General features: G+C 43.8%; 1 protein-coding gene across 1 annotated transcript; it reads right to left on the reverse strand.

Annotated features, from left to right (window-relative positions):
* Window positions 1-260: 260 nt before the first annotated feature.
* LOC117058903 lies at window positions 261-18,607 on the reverse strand. The gene is made up of 14 exons (XM_033170311.1): window positions 18,478-18,607; window positions 15,974-16,279; window positions 14,353-14,688; window positions 13,019-13,342; window positions 11,782-12,102; window positions 9,043-9,339; window positions 8,384-8,710; window positions 7,375-7,704; window positions 5,794-6,129; window positions 4,940-5,248; window positions 3,905-4,228; window positions 3,155-3,469; window positions 2,513-2,682; window positions 261-1,971 (listed from the first exon to the last, which is right to left on the reverse strand). Exons 1-14 carry the CDS (start codon window positions 18,605-18,607, stop codon window positions 1,963-1,965), a joined length of 3,834 nt encoding a protein of 1,277 aa, XP_033026202.1. The 3' UTR covers window positions 261-1,962.
* Between the last annotated feature and the right edge of the window lie 731 nt (window positions 18,608-19,338).

Consider the following 19,338-nt stretch of genomic DNA (forward strand, 5'->3'; position numbering starts at 1 on the left):
CCCTGTTTTAGGAGAATCCCTGAAAAGAGGCATTTGTGTCCCAATGGGTGCCCTCCCATCCAGTGCTTCGAAGAAGATTGAGATTGACAAAAATGCATGGTTAATAGAAGTTTATGTGGCAGCTGAGGTTTGATATGTCTAATTTGAACGAAGACTTATACAATGGAGGGCAATAGCATACAAGGCAATTTTTTTTACAATCAGAAGCAATATGAGGACAGAAATTAATATAGACAAACTCAGCACCAAACACAAAGATGTTATATTATAATGTTTATACTGTGCATGCTTAGGTTCATTCTATAAATCAATGCAAATTGGTACAGTGCAATGGAATATAATACAATGCATTGCTTTTATACAGATTATAGTAACACATTATGGCAAACGATGGGGGAGGGTGGCAGTCTGATAAAGTGATGGCTGCACAGTGCTAGCAGTTTAGTAAACCACAGTCAAACATGGCTGTGTACTACAACTCTGATAAAATATACACCAGATATACACCTTGGTTAATAAGAGACAGCATCTACCCATTGAACAATCATAATTCAAGAAAGCAACCATTTAGTGCTATGAGCTTTAACAGCTGAATAGCACTGAAAACTCGAGCCAGATTATTATTATTATTAATTCTCTGCCCCCATCAGTTTGCTAATGCAAAGTGGTTCATACAGTTAGCTATGACCACGCTAAGCAGCTGATTAGCACCAAACGGCTGATCAACAGCAGCGGCAAATCTCTTTTTTAGCTGGACTGTGATCCTAGGGAAACTCAAGTTATAATTGTTGCTGCTCTGTGGTCCAGGAGCAGAGGACAATGTAATGCAAAGGTGATAGGATAAAGTTCCAACACTTCTCAAACATAAAACGAATGCACGCATGAAAAGTAATTCAACACAGCACAGGGAAACTTTGGCCTATATTTTGCACTATGCAAGCCAAGTGGGAATGACAAAAAGCTGAGAACTTTTAATCTTCATTGATTTGACTGCTGGAGATTTCAACACGCCCAAAACTCTCTCCAGTAGAAATCAATAGCCTTGGAAAGGGCGTGTGCTTGCTGCCATCTATGAAAAACTCTTTGCTTATCAGGGGCCTCTCTTTAAACATGGCAATAAAGGAAGGGGCCTTTATTGGCTGTACCGGCTCTGACCCCTTTTGATCACAGTCATTTTGTACACATTTTTCTGTTTGTCCATAGGAGGGCAAATAATGGAGTCCTTTATTGCAAGTAAGGGGGAAGTGTGGACAAAAGGACTTAAATTTGGAAAGCAAAAACAGCTACTCATCATCTACTTTATAAGTACACTTAAGACTAAACGCTTGCTCTTTGGGCTGCAAATTGGCAACATATCAATATGGCAATGCTCTTCTAGGAACTGCCGCTGTGGAAATAACGGTTCAGCATTTGGAGGAAATTTGTACAAAGCATAGAGCAATGAAATCACTTTGGAGCTTTTCATCAATTTGGATGGCTCCTGCTCAGATCCAGTTTTCTGCAACCCGTCAGTTGCTAGAGTTGGAAGGAAAAGATAAATTGTTCATTTTGTTTACTCGTGGATGGTTGATGTGCTATTCTTTGTTGTTGATTTCTTTCACGATTGTTGCGCTCCATATTGTCGGCACTGGCAATATTGCTGTTTGTTGCTCAGTTTCCATGCACTTTCAATATCGATACAGAAAGTTGTTTACTATTTGTGATAATGTTCATGTAAAGTTGAGGTTGCTTTCTTCAGTGACCTGTTAACCGTCTTTTTGAAGCAAAGTTGGCTGTGTCAATTATTGCAAAAGATGCCAAAGCAAACCAAGTAACACTGAATATGATGCTTTCTGACATTAATACTTTGTTGTATCGTAGCAGACAAAAATTATAATGAAAAAAGACTGAGAGAACTATATAATGGAGAGAAGAAGCAGGGTCTTATTCTGCATATTCTTCACCGTGAGATAAGGAGGAAGGTTACTTCACCTGTGGAAACAGAAGAGGTGGGGAGAAGATTAAACTATCCATGCATGTTTATCTGAATTATTTGGGGATGGGAACAGGACACCTAGGATGAGAACAGCGAGTTAGAAGCCAATTGATCTCATGCCCATTTTGTGACAGGCAGATGACATTCTATCAGTCCTAGGTAGTCAAAAAAGTAGGTAGGTGTGCATATCCATATTAACATAGGACTGCAAATGCAAGTTTGTCCTCACTTGCTCACACTTATTAACATTTGTCAAATGTACACACACAAAGCAATTTAGGACCGTGAGAGATGGTGTCCACAATGAATTGTTGGGTGAGAAGCAAGGAATCCAGTGCCTTCTACATTTGTGTGGTGCTTCCAAGGTTTGGCTGTAGCCCAGGGTTTCCCAAACTTGAGTATCCAGCTGATTTTGGACTACAATTCCCATCATTCCTGACCACTGGTCCTGCTAGCTAGGGATGGTGGGAGTTGTAGTCCAACAACAGCTGGGCACTCAAGTTTGGGAAACCATGCTCTAGCCCCTTCCCTTTTTACCTTGATGAAAGTGACAAGTCCCCCATAGAAGATTGCAACAGTGAAGAGGACCATGAAAGTGGAAACTTTGTTCCAGACGCTGTTGGCCTCCTCGAGTTCACTGTACTCCTCTTCGTTTTCATTGCGGATATCGCACAGAGCAGTACCCATAATGGCACAGTCCCAGGAATCTGCAGGATGAGGTGAGATGATATGGTTACTCCATGGAGAACAGATGGAGGAGAAATACAAAGTACAACAGCAAATATACGATGAAACAAATAAGAGACAAGGGTGCGTTGAAGGCATGTTGGTTTCTCTTTGTTAAATATAGACCCCACAAAGACCAACAGTGTTCCTAGGGCATTTTTAGAGGATCAGCATACAGTGTGGATTTTGTGCAAAAGCTATACCTGGTTATTGGATCAGGGCACAAGATACAACTGAAGAAGAAAGAAAGAAACACCTCATTGATTATTACTTTAATATAGAACTGCAGGATACATTAACATTGTGTGATATAACAGAATGGACATCCCATCTAGTGGAATGTGAAGACAGCAGGCAGGCCAAATCAAGATGTCAAGGAAATTGCATTGTCTTCGTAATGAAGTGAATTTATCTGGTGGTAAGCACAAACGGTGCAGCAAAGATGTATTTTACCAGAAAGGGAATTGGTTCTTCTGATTGTGATGTTTTCAGAGGAGACGTGTGCTACAAGGCATGCATAAGAGATTCCTGCCAGCCATTTGCTTGTGGGAACTTCAAGTATGCTCACTAAGGAACATCTTTGTTTTTCATGGTCACATTTCAGACCATGAGCATCATAACCCTTCAGTGGCATTCCTTTCTTCTCCTCCTCCCACTTCACAAAGATCTCTCCTGGGTAGAAGTCTCTGACCACGCAGAATAAGGTTACATTTAAGTCATCATTGGAGGACTGCTGCTGGAGGTAGACTTTGGGGGGCTTCATTGTGCCTGTGTTAAAAAAGGGGGGGAAACAAAAAATGTTGGAGGAAACTACTAAGGACATATTTGAAATTTACCCTGTTGTTGTTAGAACTGGGGTGGCTCTATCATAGTATTTTCAGCATCCTGAAAGGTACAACACCCATAATTCTTTGTGGAAATCATGAAACTGAAACTGGCATAAAACAGGTAAAAGTTCATTGCGTACACAAATCATTAAGATTAGTAGCTTCAATCCTGTGCTCAGGTGGCTTTAAATGTAGGTGATGGACGGCTGTGTTTGCTCTATATTATTTTGTGTTGGCTGCAGTCTGAATTAGCATATTGAGTAAAATGGGTTAGTACTTTGACTCAATCCCCAGTAACTTTGGTGTGTTCCTGAATCGCTCTGTTTTGCTCTCAGTGTCTCATATGCTCCCGCCCACCCTTTTTATAAGTCCTCACCATTCCTTCGCTCAAAGTGTCGCTTGGTTTCGCCTAGGCCATTTTGGATGCTACAGGTGAACTTCACAGTGGTTTTCCATTCGGTCAGATTCACGCGCAGTTGTCCGTAGATCCAAGAAGTGCTGTTGGTTTCGTTCAAGAATTTGGTAGCCACAGCTTTTGTGTCAGCAGGTTCTCCATCCATTGTCCAACTGACTGTTGAGTTGATGGTTGCATTTGCAAGGGGCATCATGCATGTCAGAATGGCACTTTTGTTTATAAAGAGATCTTCGAAGGACGGTGGCTGCATTTTGATAGCTGTCTTGTTAAGAAGTGGGCCAATTCCTTCAAAAACAAATCATCATCAGATTGAATGGGTTTGAGGTGTGCTCTCCAGAAATTACCTTACCCGTTGGTTTAAGGTGTCGTATTGTAATGACTAATCCAACCACAAGAAAACCCTGTGTTGGACTAGTCCATGAGTCTTAAGCAAAAGAAGTTTATGATTTGGATGCTGTAACCAGTTCTATAGAAAATGGAAGAATCTTCCAGTTTGAGATGGGAAAGACAAAGTGTGTGTTTGTGAAACCAGCTCAAAAGAGAAAGAGGAAAAGATGTGGCCTAGCATTATGTCCAACTGATTCTCCCACCTTTGCATGGAAGACAGGGACTTGACATTCAGAAATATAGTCAAGTGCTCAGAGCATGTGGTTACCACATTCCTAAAACATCTACTTCATCCCCCAATCAACCAATCACTACCCCCTATTCTGTGCACAGATCATCAAATCAATTGCCACAACTATTAGCAATCTGCTGCTCTCTCCATTTATCTCTAGCTAGTATGCCGTTGTTATAGGCACAGAATAAAAAAGGGGTATCTTAAACTTGCCTTCTGCCCTCCGATTCCCTATGACATCTTAGGAGCTTGTATGAATAATGATAACTGTGGCTACTTAGTGGTAAGGACTAAGCACTCTGCAGAGCCACTCTGTTTCCCATTAGGATTGGGTTCCTTCTGTTTTCAATGTAGTTTACCTAAATATTATGACTTACCAGAATAATGCAAGTCCTTCTTAATCATGGTGTTGGTTGAGCTGTGATTCACAGTGCATGTAAAGATTTCTGGCTCTCTCCATTCTTCTCCGCTGAGTACCCAACTGCAGGTCTTCTGGAACTTCCCATTACCAAGTGGGACCAGAGCTGAGGAGTTCATACTGCAGCTGAGCCTGTGTCCTTTGGTGGCCCATTCAATGTTTATATTTTTGGGGTAGAAGTCAGTAGCAAAGCAAACAAGTTTCTGAAGTCCCCCATCTTCCGAGGTGTGGAATGCTGTCACCTGCGGGGGAGCTGGTTGCAGAAAATCTGAAATGAAAGGGTCGACCTTTTGGTTGCAAAACAGAACATGCATGGATAGAGAGCAGAGTTCCCTGTCAGTTCAAGTGCCTAGTTAATGAACAGAGCTGGCAAATAATCCAAAGTTTGAACACCAAGAAGTACGCACATTTCCTTAGAAGTAAAGCTCCTCTTCCCAATGATTTCAGTGGAAGCAACTTATGGAGGCTTGTTTCCAAGTGATGAACATACACATACATGTTCAGCACCTGATGACTGCTGCAAACACCACATTCCTGCCATAACACCACAGGCAGAGCTATCTTACCTCTGAAGTCAGCACAGAAGTGCTGCTTTTTGATGGAGGAAGTTTTGTGTTCATCTGAATGTTGAGTTGTGACCATTGAGTTCATGCATGTATGAACTAACCTTCATTGTGGTTAGAATTGCTGCTGAGCAATTCTTCAACTCTCTTTTTTTTTAGTGGCGGTGACCCACACAACAATTTCTTTTGTGCAAGATTGAGCCTTCTTCTTTCATTGGCTAGTGGAGCATTTTCCAGCACCCAGACTTACCATACAAATGCACACTGGCATTCTTCATAAGAGTTAAGGACTCATGCCCCACAATGCAGGAATAGAGGGTTCTGCTTCTCCACTCAGATGCTGGGACTTTCAGAATGCTTTGGACGGTAAAAGTGGGGCTTCCAGCTTTGGCTGTTGGAGGCCCTGTGATATATTCAGAGCCATCAATGTCTGTGTCATTCTTCTTCCACCTGATGAATATTTCAGCTGGGGAGAATCCAAAGACCTCACAAGCCAACCAAGCTACAGCTTGGGATGTAGGTTGTATGAATTGTCTTGGTGATAGAATGACCAAGTTGAAAGACGGATCTTTAACATGGTTGGAATCTATATGGAAGGGGATGAAAATAGAAATGCTGACAAGGTTGATATTAAATTAGAAGAAACACGAAGAGAGAGCACTATGTTGGTCGTGGTGGGGAATAGTCAATCACACTACAGTGGTACCTCGGTTTTCGAACAGCTTAGTTCATGAACAACTTGGAAATTGAATGCTGAAAACCCGGAAATAGGTGTTCTGGTTTGCGATCTTTGCTTTGGAAGCCGAACGTGCTCCGTTTTGAGTCCCGAGCTTCCATTTTTACTGTTGTGTTGCTAATTTGCACACCCCCGGGTAATTCAAGTCTTCCCTTTCCGTTTTCCTGTTGCGCTGCTAATTTGTGTTCCCCCGTTGTAATTGCAACAACAAACAACTTGGAAATCGAATGCTGCAAACCCATAAATAGGTGTTCCGGTTTGTGAACTTTGCTTCGGAAGCTGAATGCGCTCTGTTTTGAGTCCTAAAGTCTTCCCTTTCCGTTTTCCTGTTGCGCTGATAATTTGTGTCCCCCCATTGTAATTGCAGTGTTCTGAGGTGATATTTGGAGCTTATATTTGGCGATTTTGTTTTTGCTATTTATTTTGCATTTTTGTTTTTGAGGCTTTTTCGGTTAATTTGTTTTTGTGACTATGTGAAACCCAGCTCAGCTACACGATTGATTGTGTGACTGCAGAAATGGATAAAAACCCACCCCCATCCCCCAACCAGACAATGACTATCATCAGTGCAGGTATGTAAGAAAATAATAATTACAATTTTTATCATCTACATTTTTATTTATTTTATAGTACAGTACATTGATTATTGCTTTCATTTTATGGATCAGTGGTCTCATTACATAGTAAAATTCATGTTAGATTGCTGTTTTAGGGGTTGTTTTTAAAAGCCTGGAATGGATTAATCCGCTTTGCATTACTTTCTATGGGAAAGCACGCCTTGGTTTTGGAACGTTTTGGTTTTGGAACGGACTTCCGGAACGGATTAAGTTTGAGAACCAAGGTACCACTGTATTGATATACTGAAGACTGTATTTACTTTTCGTGCTAAACTTTGAGATCTATGTCCATCTGAAGCCCCATTACTTTTTCATAAATTCGAGGCCTAGTCTCTGATGGTTGAGTGATGAGGGACAGGCACCACATACATTTTTCTCTATCCATTTGTTGGCATGCAGAATACTATTTCCTTTGGAGTTATCAGATGCTATTTTCATAACCAGTAGTTGTTCACTTATCACACATTTCTTCCCTCACCTTTGTTTTTTTGGATGCTCTGCTTCACGTCTGGGAAGAATGAGCAGGGATGAGAAATCAGGCACTGGATTGCATTTCCAGAATCCCAGGCTTCTCTGGTGATGGTCAACTGGCTTTGTAAGCTCTGGGTGAGGTTTGTGTGGCTTGTGATGTTTGCTTTTTTGGCATTCTTGGTGTAGTTTATGCCATTCACCATCCAGGTGAGCCTGGCATGATCCAGTTCGTATCCCACAACATGGCAAATCAAGAGAGCTTTACTTTGGATTAGTAGTTTCTCAAGAGGTGGCTTCAGGAGGTAGAGACTAGGAGGTGGGATGCTCCCTTTGCATGCTAGAGGGGAACAAAAGACAAAGATGGATTTTTATGGTGGTCAGAGTGAAGCACTTGGCAGGAAGATATAGAGGAATGGGGCACTATGAAGAGAAGAGGACCTGAGGGATGGAGGTCCCAACTTTTTCAACAACACAGTTGGAAACTGCACCAAATTCCCCATGGTGCAGGGTTGCCATACGCCTGCAATTTCCCGGACACAGCTGGAATACTGCAGTTGGAAACAGTGCCCCATGTTGATAGTGTCGTTTTTGGCAAAAATGCTCAACAACTTTGGGCAAAAGTAAAAATAAACCTCAACAATTTTTGTATCCGGATTTTCACTTTTTGAAATATGGCAGCCCTATGTGGCGAAGCCAATCAATTCCCCTTCAGATGGCCTATATTAGTCAAGTCCTCAGAAATGTGATTTGCACATTCTGTGCCCAATACACTATTGTAGTGCAGGCTGGGATTGTCTACGGATGACACCCGATTCCCTGGCAGTCTGTTTGCCTTAGATCTGACAGGAACCAGGAAAAATGTAGGAGAGCTAGGACAGTAGAGCAAAAGCATGAATTATCTCTCTGGGGAGTGAAATGGACTAAGGAGTGCAAGAGAGGGAGAAAGAGAGAGAGAGAGAGAGAGAGAGAGAGAGAGAGAGAGAGAGAGAGATTCTGCAGTGGGCTTGGAAGATCACCTGTGCACTTGCTGATGCTGCTTGTCTGGGTGTTACTTGTATCAGGTTGTGTTGCCTTGCAGGTATACTTCTGTAGTGTGTTCCATTCCTTCAGGGGCACAACCAAGTTGCTCCTGGTATAAAACTGGCCAGCATTCTTCAGAAGGTTTGCAGGCTTGGGGGCCACTTGAGCCTTCCCACTGGCCTCCCAGGTGACTTGGATGTTCTCTAGGGAGTTGCCATAGATGGAGCAGACTAAAGTGATGTTACCACTGTTCCCCAGTCCTGTGCTGGGACAGAGTGGGTCAGTGCTGAGAGTCAATAAGAGAGCTGTCGGCACAATCCAGTCTGAAGAGAAAGAGAGGGAAAGGCAAATCTATTTTGTAAGACTGTGGTGAGCGTTGGATTCTTCAAAATAACACTAGTGACGTTGGAATAAAACCATCAATTTTTCCCACTATTGCTTCTGTCTATGGTTCAGCCATCAGACCAGCTGTCCCAAACCAAACAACTTTCTCTCTTAATTTCTATCCAACTCCACAAAACTCATTGGCTTCTCTGATGACGGGTGACTAACTAGGCCTGACTTAAGTGGCTTGCTCAATTTTCATTGTCTAACTGAGAGATTCAGCCCAGAATTTGTTTGGCCATTTGTTGTGTGGTTTATTGTTCAACATTACCTTTTCTCGAGATGTTCCTGACCACCTTTGTATTGGTTGCCTTATGCACCACCTCACATGTGTTGATCTCCACTTCTTGCCATTGAGAGATGGGCATTTCCAACTGGTTGCTGGAACTGTATGTCCCGTCTGCCATCTTTCGTTCCACAAATGTTACCTTCTTGTTTTGTGGACCAGCCTTCCACTCAATGCTCACATTTGGGGGTCTGTAGCTAGATGCGATGCACTTCAGCGTGATGGTTTTCTTTTCTTGGTCTACTGACTGCAGGAGTTCAACAGTAGGTGCTTGAAGCTGGTCTGTGAAGAAACTTCTGTTATAAGTAGCCATCGTAAAATGGGAAAGAGTAGCATTGCAGGGTGGGTTAGGAAGACATCAAATTACCTGTATTAAGAAAAAGGAATTCCTCGGGAGCGTAAGCAAAAGAAATGAAGAAATTCTTCATGAGTGAAGCAAAGTGGAACAGGAAACAGGACCTTGTGTGTCTTCCTGGCACAGCAGTAGAAGTGTTGCTGTGCGATAGGTGGGAGAAGTTGACAGAATTGAATTTTGAGCATGCGCAGAAAGTGTCTCAGGGGGGTCAAGAATCAATTGGGTGAACTGCTAGGTGCAGAGCAGAGGTCCTTAGGTCAATGAAGTTAAGAGTTGTGTTGAATGAGGATATATTGTCTTCACAACTGCTTACACCTAAAGGTTGTCCTGTCCATGTGCTGAGTTCAGAGGACAAGACAATTCTCTCTGGTACCAACAGTTTGGATAGACTCACCAAAGCCTGAACTCTGATCCACAGATGCGCCCAGTGTTTCTCACGTGAATGTGTGGACTTCTCCTCATTGAAAAGCAGAGAAGTGAGGCGAGGTGGTAAGAATGCTCTGCCTGTGGTGTTTTTTAATAGCCATATTGCACATGTAAGTCATCACCAGAAACATTTGTACAATGAATATGCATGGAAACATGCTGTGAGGTTTTGCTGAGAGTGCTGCACACCACATCTGCTTGCATGGGCTTTAGGGTTAAGCTTCACACATGAATGAGATTTCAGGAGATATCTTACTGAGGCTAAGTTGCACCCTGACTTCAAGTTCGTTGTATATTAGGTTGCATCCTGTGAGTGTGTACTCTTGGTATGCGATCCTTTGCCCTGGTCCAAGTGGATTACCATCCCACTGTTAGTCTAGTCCTTGTTACTCATGCACCACCTCCCAAGGTGGGGGCAGTGCACCCTGGTTGCCATCCCTGAGGGGGGTGACAAAATCCCGGCTGGGCCGGATCACGCCCCCTGGCCGGACAACTGCGCCGAATAGCGCCCCATGGCCTGGCCGCCGTGGCGGAGTGCACCCCCTGACCTGGCCTCTGGGCCGGATTGCACCTTCCATCCGGGCATGATCACCTGGCACCCTGGGTCAGGAGTCATGGGGGATGGCGCGCTGTTACCCCATGCTCCTGCCTGGAGGAGGCAGGCAGGCAGGCAGGGAGAGGATGGGAAGCAGGCAGGCGAGCAAAAATGGAGGGGAGTGGGAATGGGTGCCACATGCCCCGCCCTGTCCCTCCCTGGGTGTTGGAGAGGCTTCCTCCGCCACTGCCCCCTCCTCACAGAAATATTGATTATTCAGATAGCTCAGTTGGTTAGAACGTGGTGCTAATAACACTAAGGTCACAGGTTTGATCCCGTAAGAGACAGCTGCATGTTCCTGCATACAGGGGGTTGGATTAAATGATCCTCAGGGTCCCTTCCAACTCTAATCTATGATTCTATTATTTGTAGTTGCAACCACTGCAAATTAGGGGCATGCAAGCTGTCTTGGTCCTGTTGAAGGGAACACAGTGGCTCAGGGTTGATTCTCCTCTATCCAATGTCTTCAGTGTTCTCCGTCTACTCTTCTCTGAATCAAGGCACAGTTGCCTCTTCCTATATTGCTGAATAGGTGACCACATCCCAACTGTAGTGTTGCGCTGGTGTAACACTGATATAGCACTGGTTGCACTAGTGTACAGTGTGGAACACTGCATGGGCAGAAGAACCTTTGTACCGAAACCCAAACTTTTTTTTACCATACCCTACTTTTTCATTCCTTCATTCATCATTGTTTATGTACCCCGCCTTTCCATAGTTAAAACAATGCCCAAGGCGGCGTACAACACGACAAGATTGACACAATTACCAACATAACAAAAGTCATAAATAATAAATAAAACACATCATAAAGTACACAACCAAATGGAAAGCAATTTCCACATGAATCATAAAATCTAAAACTAATTATGCAGCATTCATATCAATCACAATTTAAAATGACATAGATAAAAAAATAAAAGCATTTTTTTTTAAAAAACCAACCAAACAAAAACGGCACCCTCTCTGCCCAGCAGGAGCAGCATCAGCAGCATCACTCCCTTATTGAGGCTGTCGGGCCCCGATCCAAGCCAGGTAGGGAGAAGCAGGGCAGGGCCCTTCTGGCTCCCAGCAGGTCACTTGTTAGGGCTTTTTAAATGAATATAGAAACTTACAATATTTAGAGATAATGGAAAGGAGCAAGACCTTTTCCTGTGAACAGGCCTTTCTTAGCTTTGGTGCATCTATCTCCTAGCAATGACCATGTGTCCCCCACCCACCAAGAATGATGTGACCTACTAAAAAACGCAACCTTCTCTAGAGAGGAAAGTGTTAGAAGATTATCATTCATACAAAGAACCTGACTGATCTTTACAACCTCAGCCCCCACCTTGGGAGATTCACTTACCAATGGGTACCTTTTCACTCTTAGTGAGTGGCTGGTTGGACGAGGAATGGTGGACCACACAGCTGTAGCTGCCACCCTTCCCCCCTTCTTCGTCTCTGCCAATTTTAAGGATGCTGTAAGTGGTGTACCCCTTCCCAGCTGGGGTCACTGGTCCGTTGTCATACAATGTTTCATTCAGGATATTGCGGTCCTTCTTCCACGAGATGCTGATTTCCTCTGGGGAAAACCCATTCACATTGCAGACAAGAATCAGGGCCACGGTACTCTGGAGCGAGACGTCAAGGTTGGCTTTCGAAATGGTGATGGAGGGCTCCATGGTTTCTGAATTCAAAAGAGGGAGACTGTCATTATTAATGAAGTGCCTAGATTTGTGCTAGGAGACTTGCTCAGGACAATTTCTCTCTCTCTCTCTCTCTCGTGACTGGGAGTGGCCACTGGGACCATATAACACTGGTTCTAAAATATCTGCATTGGCTCGTAAATGGATTTGGCCCTGTATACCTGAAGGAGTAAAGGCAAAGGACCCCCTGGATGGTTAAGTCCAGTTGAATTTGACTATGGGGTAAGACGTTCACCTCACGTTTCAGGCCCACAGATAGCTTTACGGGTTATGTGGCCAGCATGACTAAACTGCTTCTGGGGCAACGGAACACCGTGACGAAAACCAGAGCGCAAGGAAATGCCGTTTACCTTCCCACCCCAGCGGTACCTATTTATCTACTTGACTGGTATGCTTTTGAACTGCAATTCTCTCCACCCCATCATTCAGCCCGGACACTGAGGTCCAGCTTTGAGGGCCTTCTGGTGGTTCCCTCATTGCTAGAACTATAATTACAGGGAACCAGGCAGGTAATGTGGAACGTCCTCCCATCAGATGTCAAGGAGTTAAATAACTATATGACTTTTCGTAGGCACCTGAAGTCCGTTTCAGGAAGCTTTTAATGTTTGTGGCATTGTTTGTTTGTTTGTTGGTATAAGAATTATTATTATTATTATTATTATTATTATTATTATTATTATTATTATTATCCTCCTCCTCATCATCATCAGCTGGGTGCTTCACTGATTTCTCACCTCAGGCACCAGAACTATCTGGTTAGGCCACAAACACCAATGAGAATCCCAGCCAATTATTGGCCCTTAAAGGTAATAATGTAGGAAGTTTGTAATCAGAGCAGAAGGAGAACTTGCTAGCTCAGTTTACTCCGAGCAGCCAGACCTAGACATCCATACTTACGTGTGTCTCCCTTGATTGTTAATTGTTTGATGACTTCTTCATAGCAACCTCCAGCCACTTTGCAGGTGAATCTGGTGCCCTTTCTCCATTGTTCCAAATATACCGTGTGGGTGTTTTTAATCTCCTGAACTCCACTGCCGTCCTTTCCCCCCGTTGTCTTCTGACCCATAGTACTGGGCTTGCCATCCACATCCCAAGTAACTTCAATGTTTTCAAGGCCAAAACCAACCACAGCACAAGTTACATTGGCTGCCCCTTCAAGTAGGTCTCTGTAGGATGGCTTGATGATGGAGACAGTAGGTTTTAGCAGTGAAGGGTAGCAGGCTGGAGAGGAGGGTAAGATACAGAGATACAGAGAAAGATCCTTTAAAATCCTTGAATGTGCAAAAAACACATACACCCAAGATGCGGACGAACACTACCTGCCCATAATTACTTGGAAATGAACTCCATTAAATGCAGAGGGTCTTGCTTATCAATAGATATGAAAGGGCTGTTGCATATACAAATATTGGATGTATGTCCCTTTTCTGAGGTAAGAAAATGTGGATAAAATAAAGTTTTCCCAGTTTTACTTTTTTCATTTGTAAAATCTAGGCATAATTTTATTGGGAATGATTTGACTGTAGAGAGAAACTTATCTGTATTCTCTCTGTCTACTTTGTCAATTCAATCCATCACCTCCCCCCCCAATATGGCCGCTGAGACCATATAACACCAGTCCTGAAAGACCTACATTAACTCCCAGTACATTTCTGAGCACAGTTCAAAGTGTTGGTGCTGAACTTTAGAGCCCTAAATGGCCTTGGCCCTGTATACCTGAAGGAGCATCTCCACCCCCATCATTCAGCCCGGACACTGAGGTCCAGCGCTGAGGGCCTTCTGGCAGTTCCCTCACTGTGAGAAGTGAAGCCTCAGGGAATCAGGCAGAGGGACTTCTCGGTGGTGGCACCCGCCCTGTGTAATGTCCTCCCATCAGATGTCAAGGAAATAAACAACTATCTGATTTTTAGAAGACAACTGAAGGCAGCCCTTTAAAGGGATTTTTTTAAATGTTTGATGTTTTATTGTGTTTTTAATATTCTGTTGGGAGCCATTCTGAGTGGCTGGGGAAACCCAGCCAGATGGGTGGGGTATAAATAAATAAACAAATAAGTAAGTAAGTAAGTAAGTAAGTAAGTAAGTAAGTAAATAAATAAATAATAAATATATCTCCCTTTTAGGTGACCTGGTCTTAAGCTGTTGCATACATCCTGGCAAGCCCCTGATAATAATACATAACCTCCTCCCACCCACCCACCATTTCCTTATCCTTAAGAGCTGGTAGTTCTTACCCTGGCACTTGCTGGTGTTGTACATTATGATGTCTGGGCTGCCAACTGATCGAGTCACTTTGCATGTGTAGATGTCCCCTCTGTCCCAGCTCTCTTTGGTGATATTCCTTTGGACAAATCTGGAGTAGCTACTGCTTTTCCCTTGGTCCGCTGCCAGTGACACCTGCACACGGCCCTGATCCACTCCTCCATTCCTCAGCCATTCCACATAGACTTTCCCAGGGCCAACGCTCCGGAGGAAGCATACCAGCTCCAGTCTGGTCTCTGCGTCCTGCTCACCACAGCTGGGGGTTAAGATGTTAACTTGGATTGGCTTTGGAGCTTGCGGAATGCAATCTGAGAGCAAAGAACAGATTTTTGTTATGTTTGCTGGATTAATTGATATAAGAAAGCCTACAGAAAACCTATATCAGATTAGGCAAGATAGAAAAACGCTAACAAGTGAAACATAACCTAAAGTATTAACACAGGGGTGGAAAACCAGTGGTTCTTCAGATGCTGTTGGACTCCACTCTGCACCAGTCAGTCTGGCCCAGTGGTCAGGATGATGGGGGTAAGATTCAGCAACCTCTGGAGGAACACTGGTTCCCACCTGTGCTTTAAAACAACATCAGAACACACAATGCCCTCCATACCTCAAGAGTTGGGGTTTAGGTTTCTATTCTAAAAGTGTCCTTCCCTTCAAAAACTGCATGAGAAAAAGAGGAAATCTGGGGAGAAACTATGTGCGACATTAAGTGCATTCTTTCATATTGTGTTCATCTTTTAAAAAATATTAAATAGCAGCTGCTGGAGCACGGGAAAGTGGGCTAATAAGATTTGCATGTGGTGTGTACACAGAGAGGAGATTAATCATTTCCCTCCAGAATGTGATCCTGACAAAATCACCCCATCCTGAAGCTGCTACTGCGTATGGGAGAGAACATAAGACTGACGTCAGTGGTAGCTTCCAATTCATGCCAAATAGCAGCTGAAGAAGGGAGGGCGGCACAATTTTCATCTGGATCACAGTGCAGGAGGAAGTAGCTGATTTTTAATATCGTTTTTTAAAAGGATGCACAAATCCCTGTATTTAATGTCAAACATCCTCCGGCTCTCACAGGGGACAGGTTCATCTTTCAAATGCCCATGCTAATAATGGCAATTGTATACTTCACATGAGCATTTTATAAAGTTGACTGGAAATGTATTGGGGAGGGTGGAATGTCACCTTAATGGTGGCTGCTCTCTGTCATATCATGGTTGCCAACAGGGCAGAATGTGATAAAGCATGTTGTGACTCAAGGATGTGCTTTTAGCCTTGTGGCACCAGTTCCCTGGAGTGCTCTTCCGCTGTTATGCTTTCAATATATTTTGAAGCTGTTTCTCCCATGCCTTCCCTAATTAGTGCATTCTATTTCTGCAGCTTTCAGTTTTTGTTGACTGCACATTTCCAACTTTGTTTTATAATCTGTATTAGATTCAGATTTTAAATTTTTGGCTCTTTTATTGTGGTGGTCAGTTTTGTTTTTTTTTAATGCTGAAGTGAATTAAAAACATGGGGACAATTGGCTCAAAAGAATAACTGACTGACTGCTTTTGCCCCCCACCCCCCGCTGCCACCCCACTCTAAGCATCTTACCATTGTACTGGATGGTTGCTGATGGTTGTTCCCCACCTCCTCCTGTCTTCTTGTTCACAAGGCACTTATAAGGTGTTGTTTTAAATTCTTCAGAACGGACTGTCAGCTGACTGGCACTGTAGTATTTGGTGCCTATTGCTCGCTCTGTTGCTGGGAACGTTTTTGCATGACTGTTGCTGGGTTGCCACTCAATAGTTGCAACGTTTACAATATTTGCAGCAAGGAGGCAGGCGAAGGTTACATCTGCCTTGTTTTCATCACAGCAAGACATCAGCGGGAACACCGAAGGAATTTCTTTTTGATCTGCTGTATAGGAAAGCAAAAAGAGAGGGCAGGTAATGGGGAATTCGAAAAGACAGAAATAAATCTATGTTTACACTACAGTAGCTTTTACAAATCCCACAGTCTCCTATAGGTCCCCCCCCCCAATGTTGCTGTTGCTAGTAGTCATAGAGAAAGTTTTCACATTCTTAGTTTTCAAAGCAGTCCAGCTGTCAGGGACTGAGCAGAGGAGGAATGGTGGGGACCGCCTCCCCATCCTGACCCTTCCAGGGAGGAGGAAGAGGAAGACAGTATAAATTTACAACAGGGGTTTGCAGGAAGTCACAGCTCAGAGGCAGATGAGGGGAAAAGTTGGGAAATAATGGGAGAGAATGAGCAGTCAGAGGCATAGCAACACCTGGCTGACACGTTGTCATTAGAAAGCATCCCAGACACTCCATCTCCCGGAACCCAGCAAGCCTTAAAAGTAGGAGAGCAAAGAGCTTGAAGACAGAGGGCACATAGTAGCACCTGTTGAAGTGACGAATGAGGAAGTGGGAGAGATGGGGGTTGGGGTGCAGATTCACTTGGGACAACGCCATTATTCCAAGAGGCTGGGTTCTATAGCCTCTCTCTATAATGATTGAAATAGAAAAGGACGGTAAGAAACTTTCCCTTGTCTTTATTCTTTCTTGGGCAGCCAGCCAGGAGCTGCTGACAGCATTCCTGACACTAGCAACAAATATCATTTTGCCCCATTTAGACAATGTTTCTCAGTCATCATGTGATGCCGGTTCCATCCTTGTAATGCTCCTCGATCCTCATCTATACAGTGGACACTCAGGTTGCGAACGTGATCCGTGTGGGAGGCACGTTCGCAACCTGCAGCCTTCGCAACCCGCAGCACCGCATCAGTGCACGCACGGGTCGCAATTCAGCACTTCTGCACATGCACAAAGCGCAATTTAGCGCTTCTGCACATGCGTGAGTGCTGAAACCCGGAAGTAACCCGTTCCAGTACTTCCGGGTCCGGTGCAGTGCACAACCCGAAATCGCGCAACCTGAAGCAGCCGTAACCTGAGGTATTACTGTATCACTATATTTTCTTTTGTCCAGCACATGGCTTGATTTAACCTGAATTTCAGCTAAGTGTTACAGAGGTCACACAGAATATTACCTGGTGGAACAACAATTCATGTGGCACGCAGCACATCAAAAACTTCATCAGTAAGTTTCATTGCTCCTCTTCCCACTCAGTTCATGACAGAAATGGGATTAATCAGGTGAGCTCTATGATCCTCCAGAAGTTATATCTACATCAGTTCACCAGAAAGCCATGCCCTAATGCTACAGAACTCTAGTGCATTGAAGACTACAAGACATTTCCAATACAGGACCTAGGGTTGTATTGTTATCATCATCATCATCATCATCATCATCATGCTTTGGCACCAACAGAACACAAAAAGCTATACATTTACGTCATTTGTTACAAAGATACAAAATTAACAAAAAGAAAATAAACTCATATATTTTGACAATAAATCTTCCTAAAGTACATCTAACTTCCTGTCCCCTCCATACTTAATTTCGTATTTACTAACTTGTTGCACAAACCTGTCCGATCATTTCATAATAAAGTATTATTTCTCCTGTGTCCTTGTTTCTTAATACAGCTACAGACGTTATTCAAAGGCAGCGACCGAGTTCATACTACCACAATTGTTCTTAAGATAAACTTTGAAAACTTCCCATTTTGCAATAAATACTTGTTTTGAATTGTCTTTCATATTTTCGGCTAATTTAGCTAGCTCTGCATATTCAACTTATTTCTGTACCCATTCTGACCTGGAAGGGGTTTTATCACTTTTACAATTAGTCGCTATTAGAATTCTCACAGCGTCAGTGGCCTATTAAAAGATTTCTCTTACATTCCTAGGAATGTCTGGTTTTTCAAAGTTCCTTCTCTCTCCCTGCCCCACTCTTTGCTTTACCTGGGTCTTGTGAGAAGGGTGGAGGGAGAAAGAGGGAGGCAGAGGCTCGCTTTGCTTGGTTGAGAGGCGATTGCGGTCAGGAAGGCAGTGATCAAAGGGAAACAAGAAAGAGATAATGTTGGAGCCAGAGGTAGGAAGGGAGAGACAGAGGAAAGGAAGGGAAGGGAAGGGAAGAGAAGAGAAGAGAAGAGAAGAGAAGAGAAGAGAAGAGAAGAGAAGAGGAAAGAGAGTGGGCGAGATGAATCTAACTCTTCTTCTTGGGACATCTTGCTGGCGCAGGCGTGGAGGAATTGTTGCAGGTGTCGCACAGGAGGTGTCCCTTTGCCAGCCATGAGGAGAAGGTGGTGCTGCCACAGTCCTGAAGGCCAGGCCCGGGCATCGCTCACCTTTTCCCCGGCTCCAGAAGTCAGGAGCCTGGAGTTCAGCCACATTGCCTTGGTGAGGGAGCCTGTCATGAGGGGTGCCAGGATCCACCCCCTCAAAAATATGCAACCAGGGCAGGCACCATGGAGGCCCTCCCACGCTACACCTCTGTGAACAGCCAGCATTTTGTTTACAGTTACATCCTGTGATGAATTCAAATCATCCAACTTTTTGTGAACTGCCCAGAGGCCTTTGCTGTATATAAATGCCAACCAATAATTCCATGTATCTAGGTCTTTGTAAATGGGCATCCTTGCCACCTTGGCTTCATGAGTTGAGAAAGCTTTGATCGTTTTCTTCCCGTGGCACTTCTAAGCAGGAAGGCTGATTTAGAATGATGAGCTATAGTAACCACCTCTAGGAGTCGGCTGCTTGCACACTGCAAGATGGAGACTGGGTCAACATAACTTGTCAGCCCATGACTGACAGGCTCACCGCACAGACCCACACCTTCACTTTCATGGCTCCTCTATTCAAAATGGAACCCTCACCAAATCAAAAAAGAAAGCCACCCCCAAGAGTGGCTAAGAGGACAAAAAGGTCCTTTGGATTCCCACCCTGCAAGGTCTACCATTTCTCATTTCCTTTGCCTTTCAACAGCATCTCCACATTCTATTGCTTTCCACCCTAAACATAGTTTTGTAGTGACTAAGGAGACTCCCTCTCAAGTAAAGTACTAACAACCTT

The sequence above is a fragment of the Lacerta agilis genome, chromosome 14 (assembly GCF_009819535.1).
Source record: "Lacerta agilis isolate rLacAgi1 chromosome 14, rLacAgi1.pri, whole genome shotgun sequence".
NCBI lineage: Eukaryota > Metazoa > Chordata > Lepidosauria > Squamata > Lacertidae > Lacerta > Lacerta agilis.

What these genes read in the sequence shown, in the direction of transcription:
- LOC117058903 (XM_033170311.1), bottom strand. Translation starts at nt 18,607, where the DNA reads ATGCCCGGGCCTGGCCTTCAGGACTGTGGCAGCACCACCTTCTCCTCA. An exon ending in GAGTGAAAAGGTACCCATTG is followed by an intron (nt 9,340 to 11,781) that starts GTAAGTGAATCT and finishes GTTTCTTCACAG; the next exon opens with ACCAGCTTCAAGCACCTACT. An exon ending in AAGAACCAATTCCCTTTCTG is followed by an intron (nt 2,683 to 3,154) that starts GTAAAATACATC and finishes CTCATCCTGCAG; the next exon opens with ATTCCTGGGACTGTGCCATT.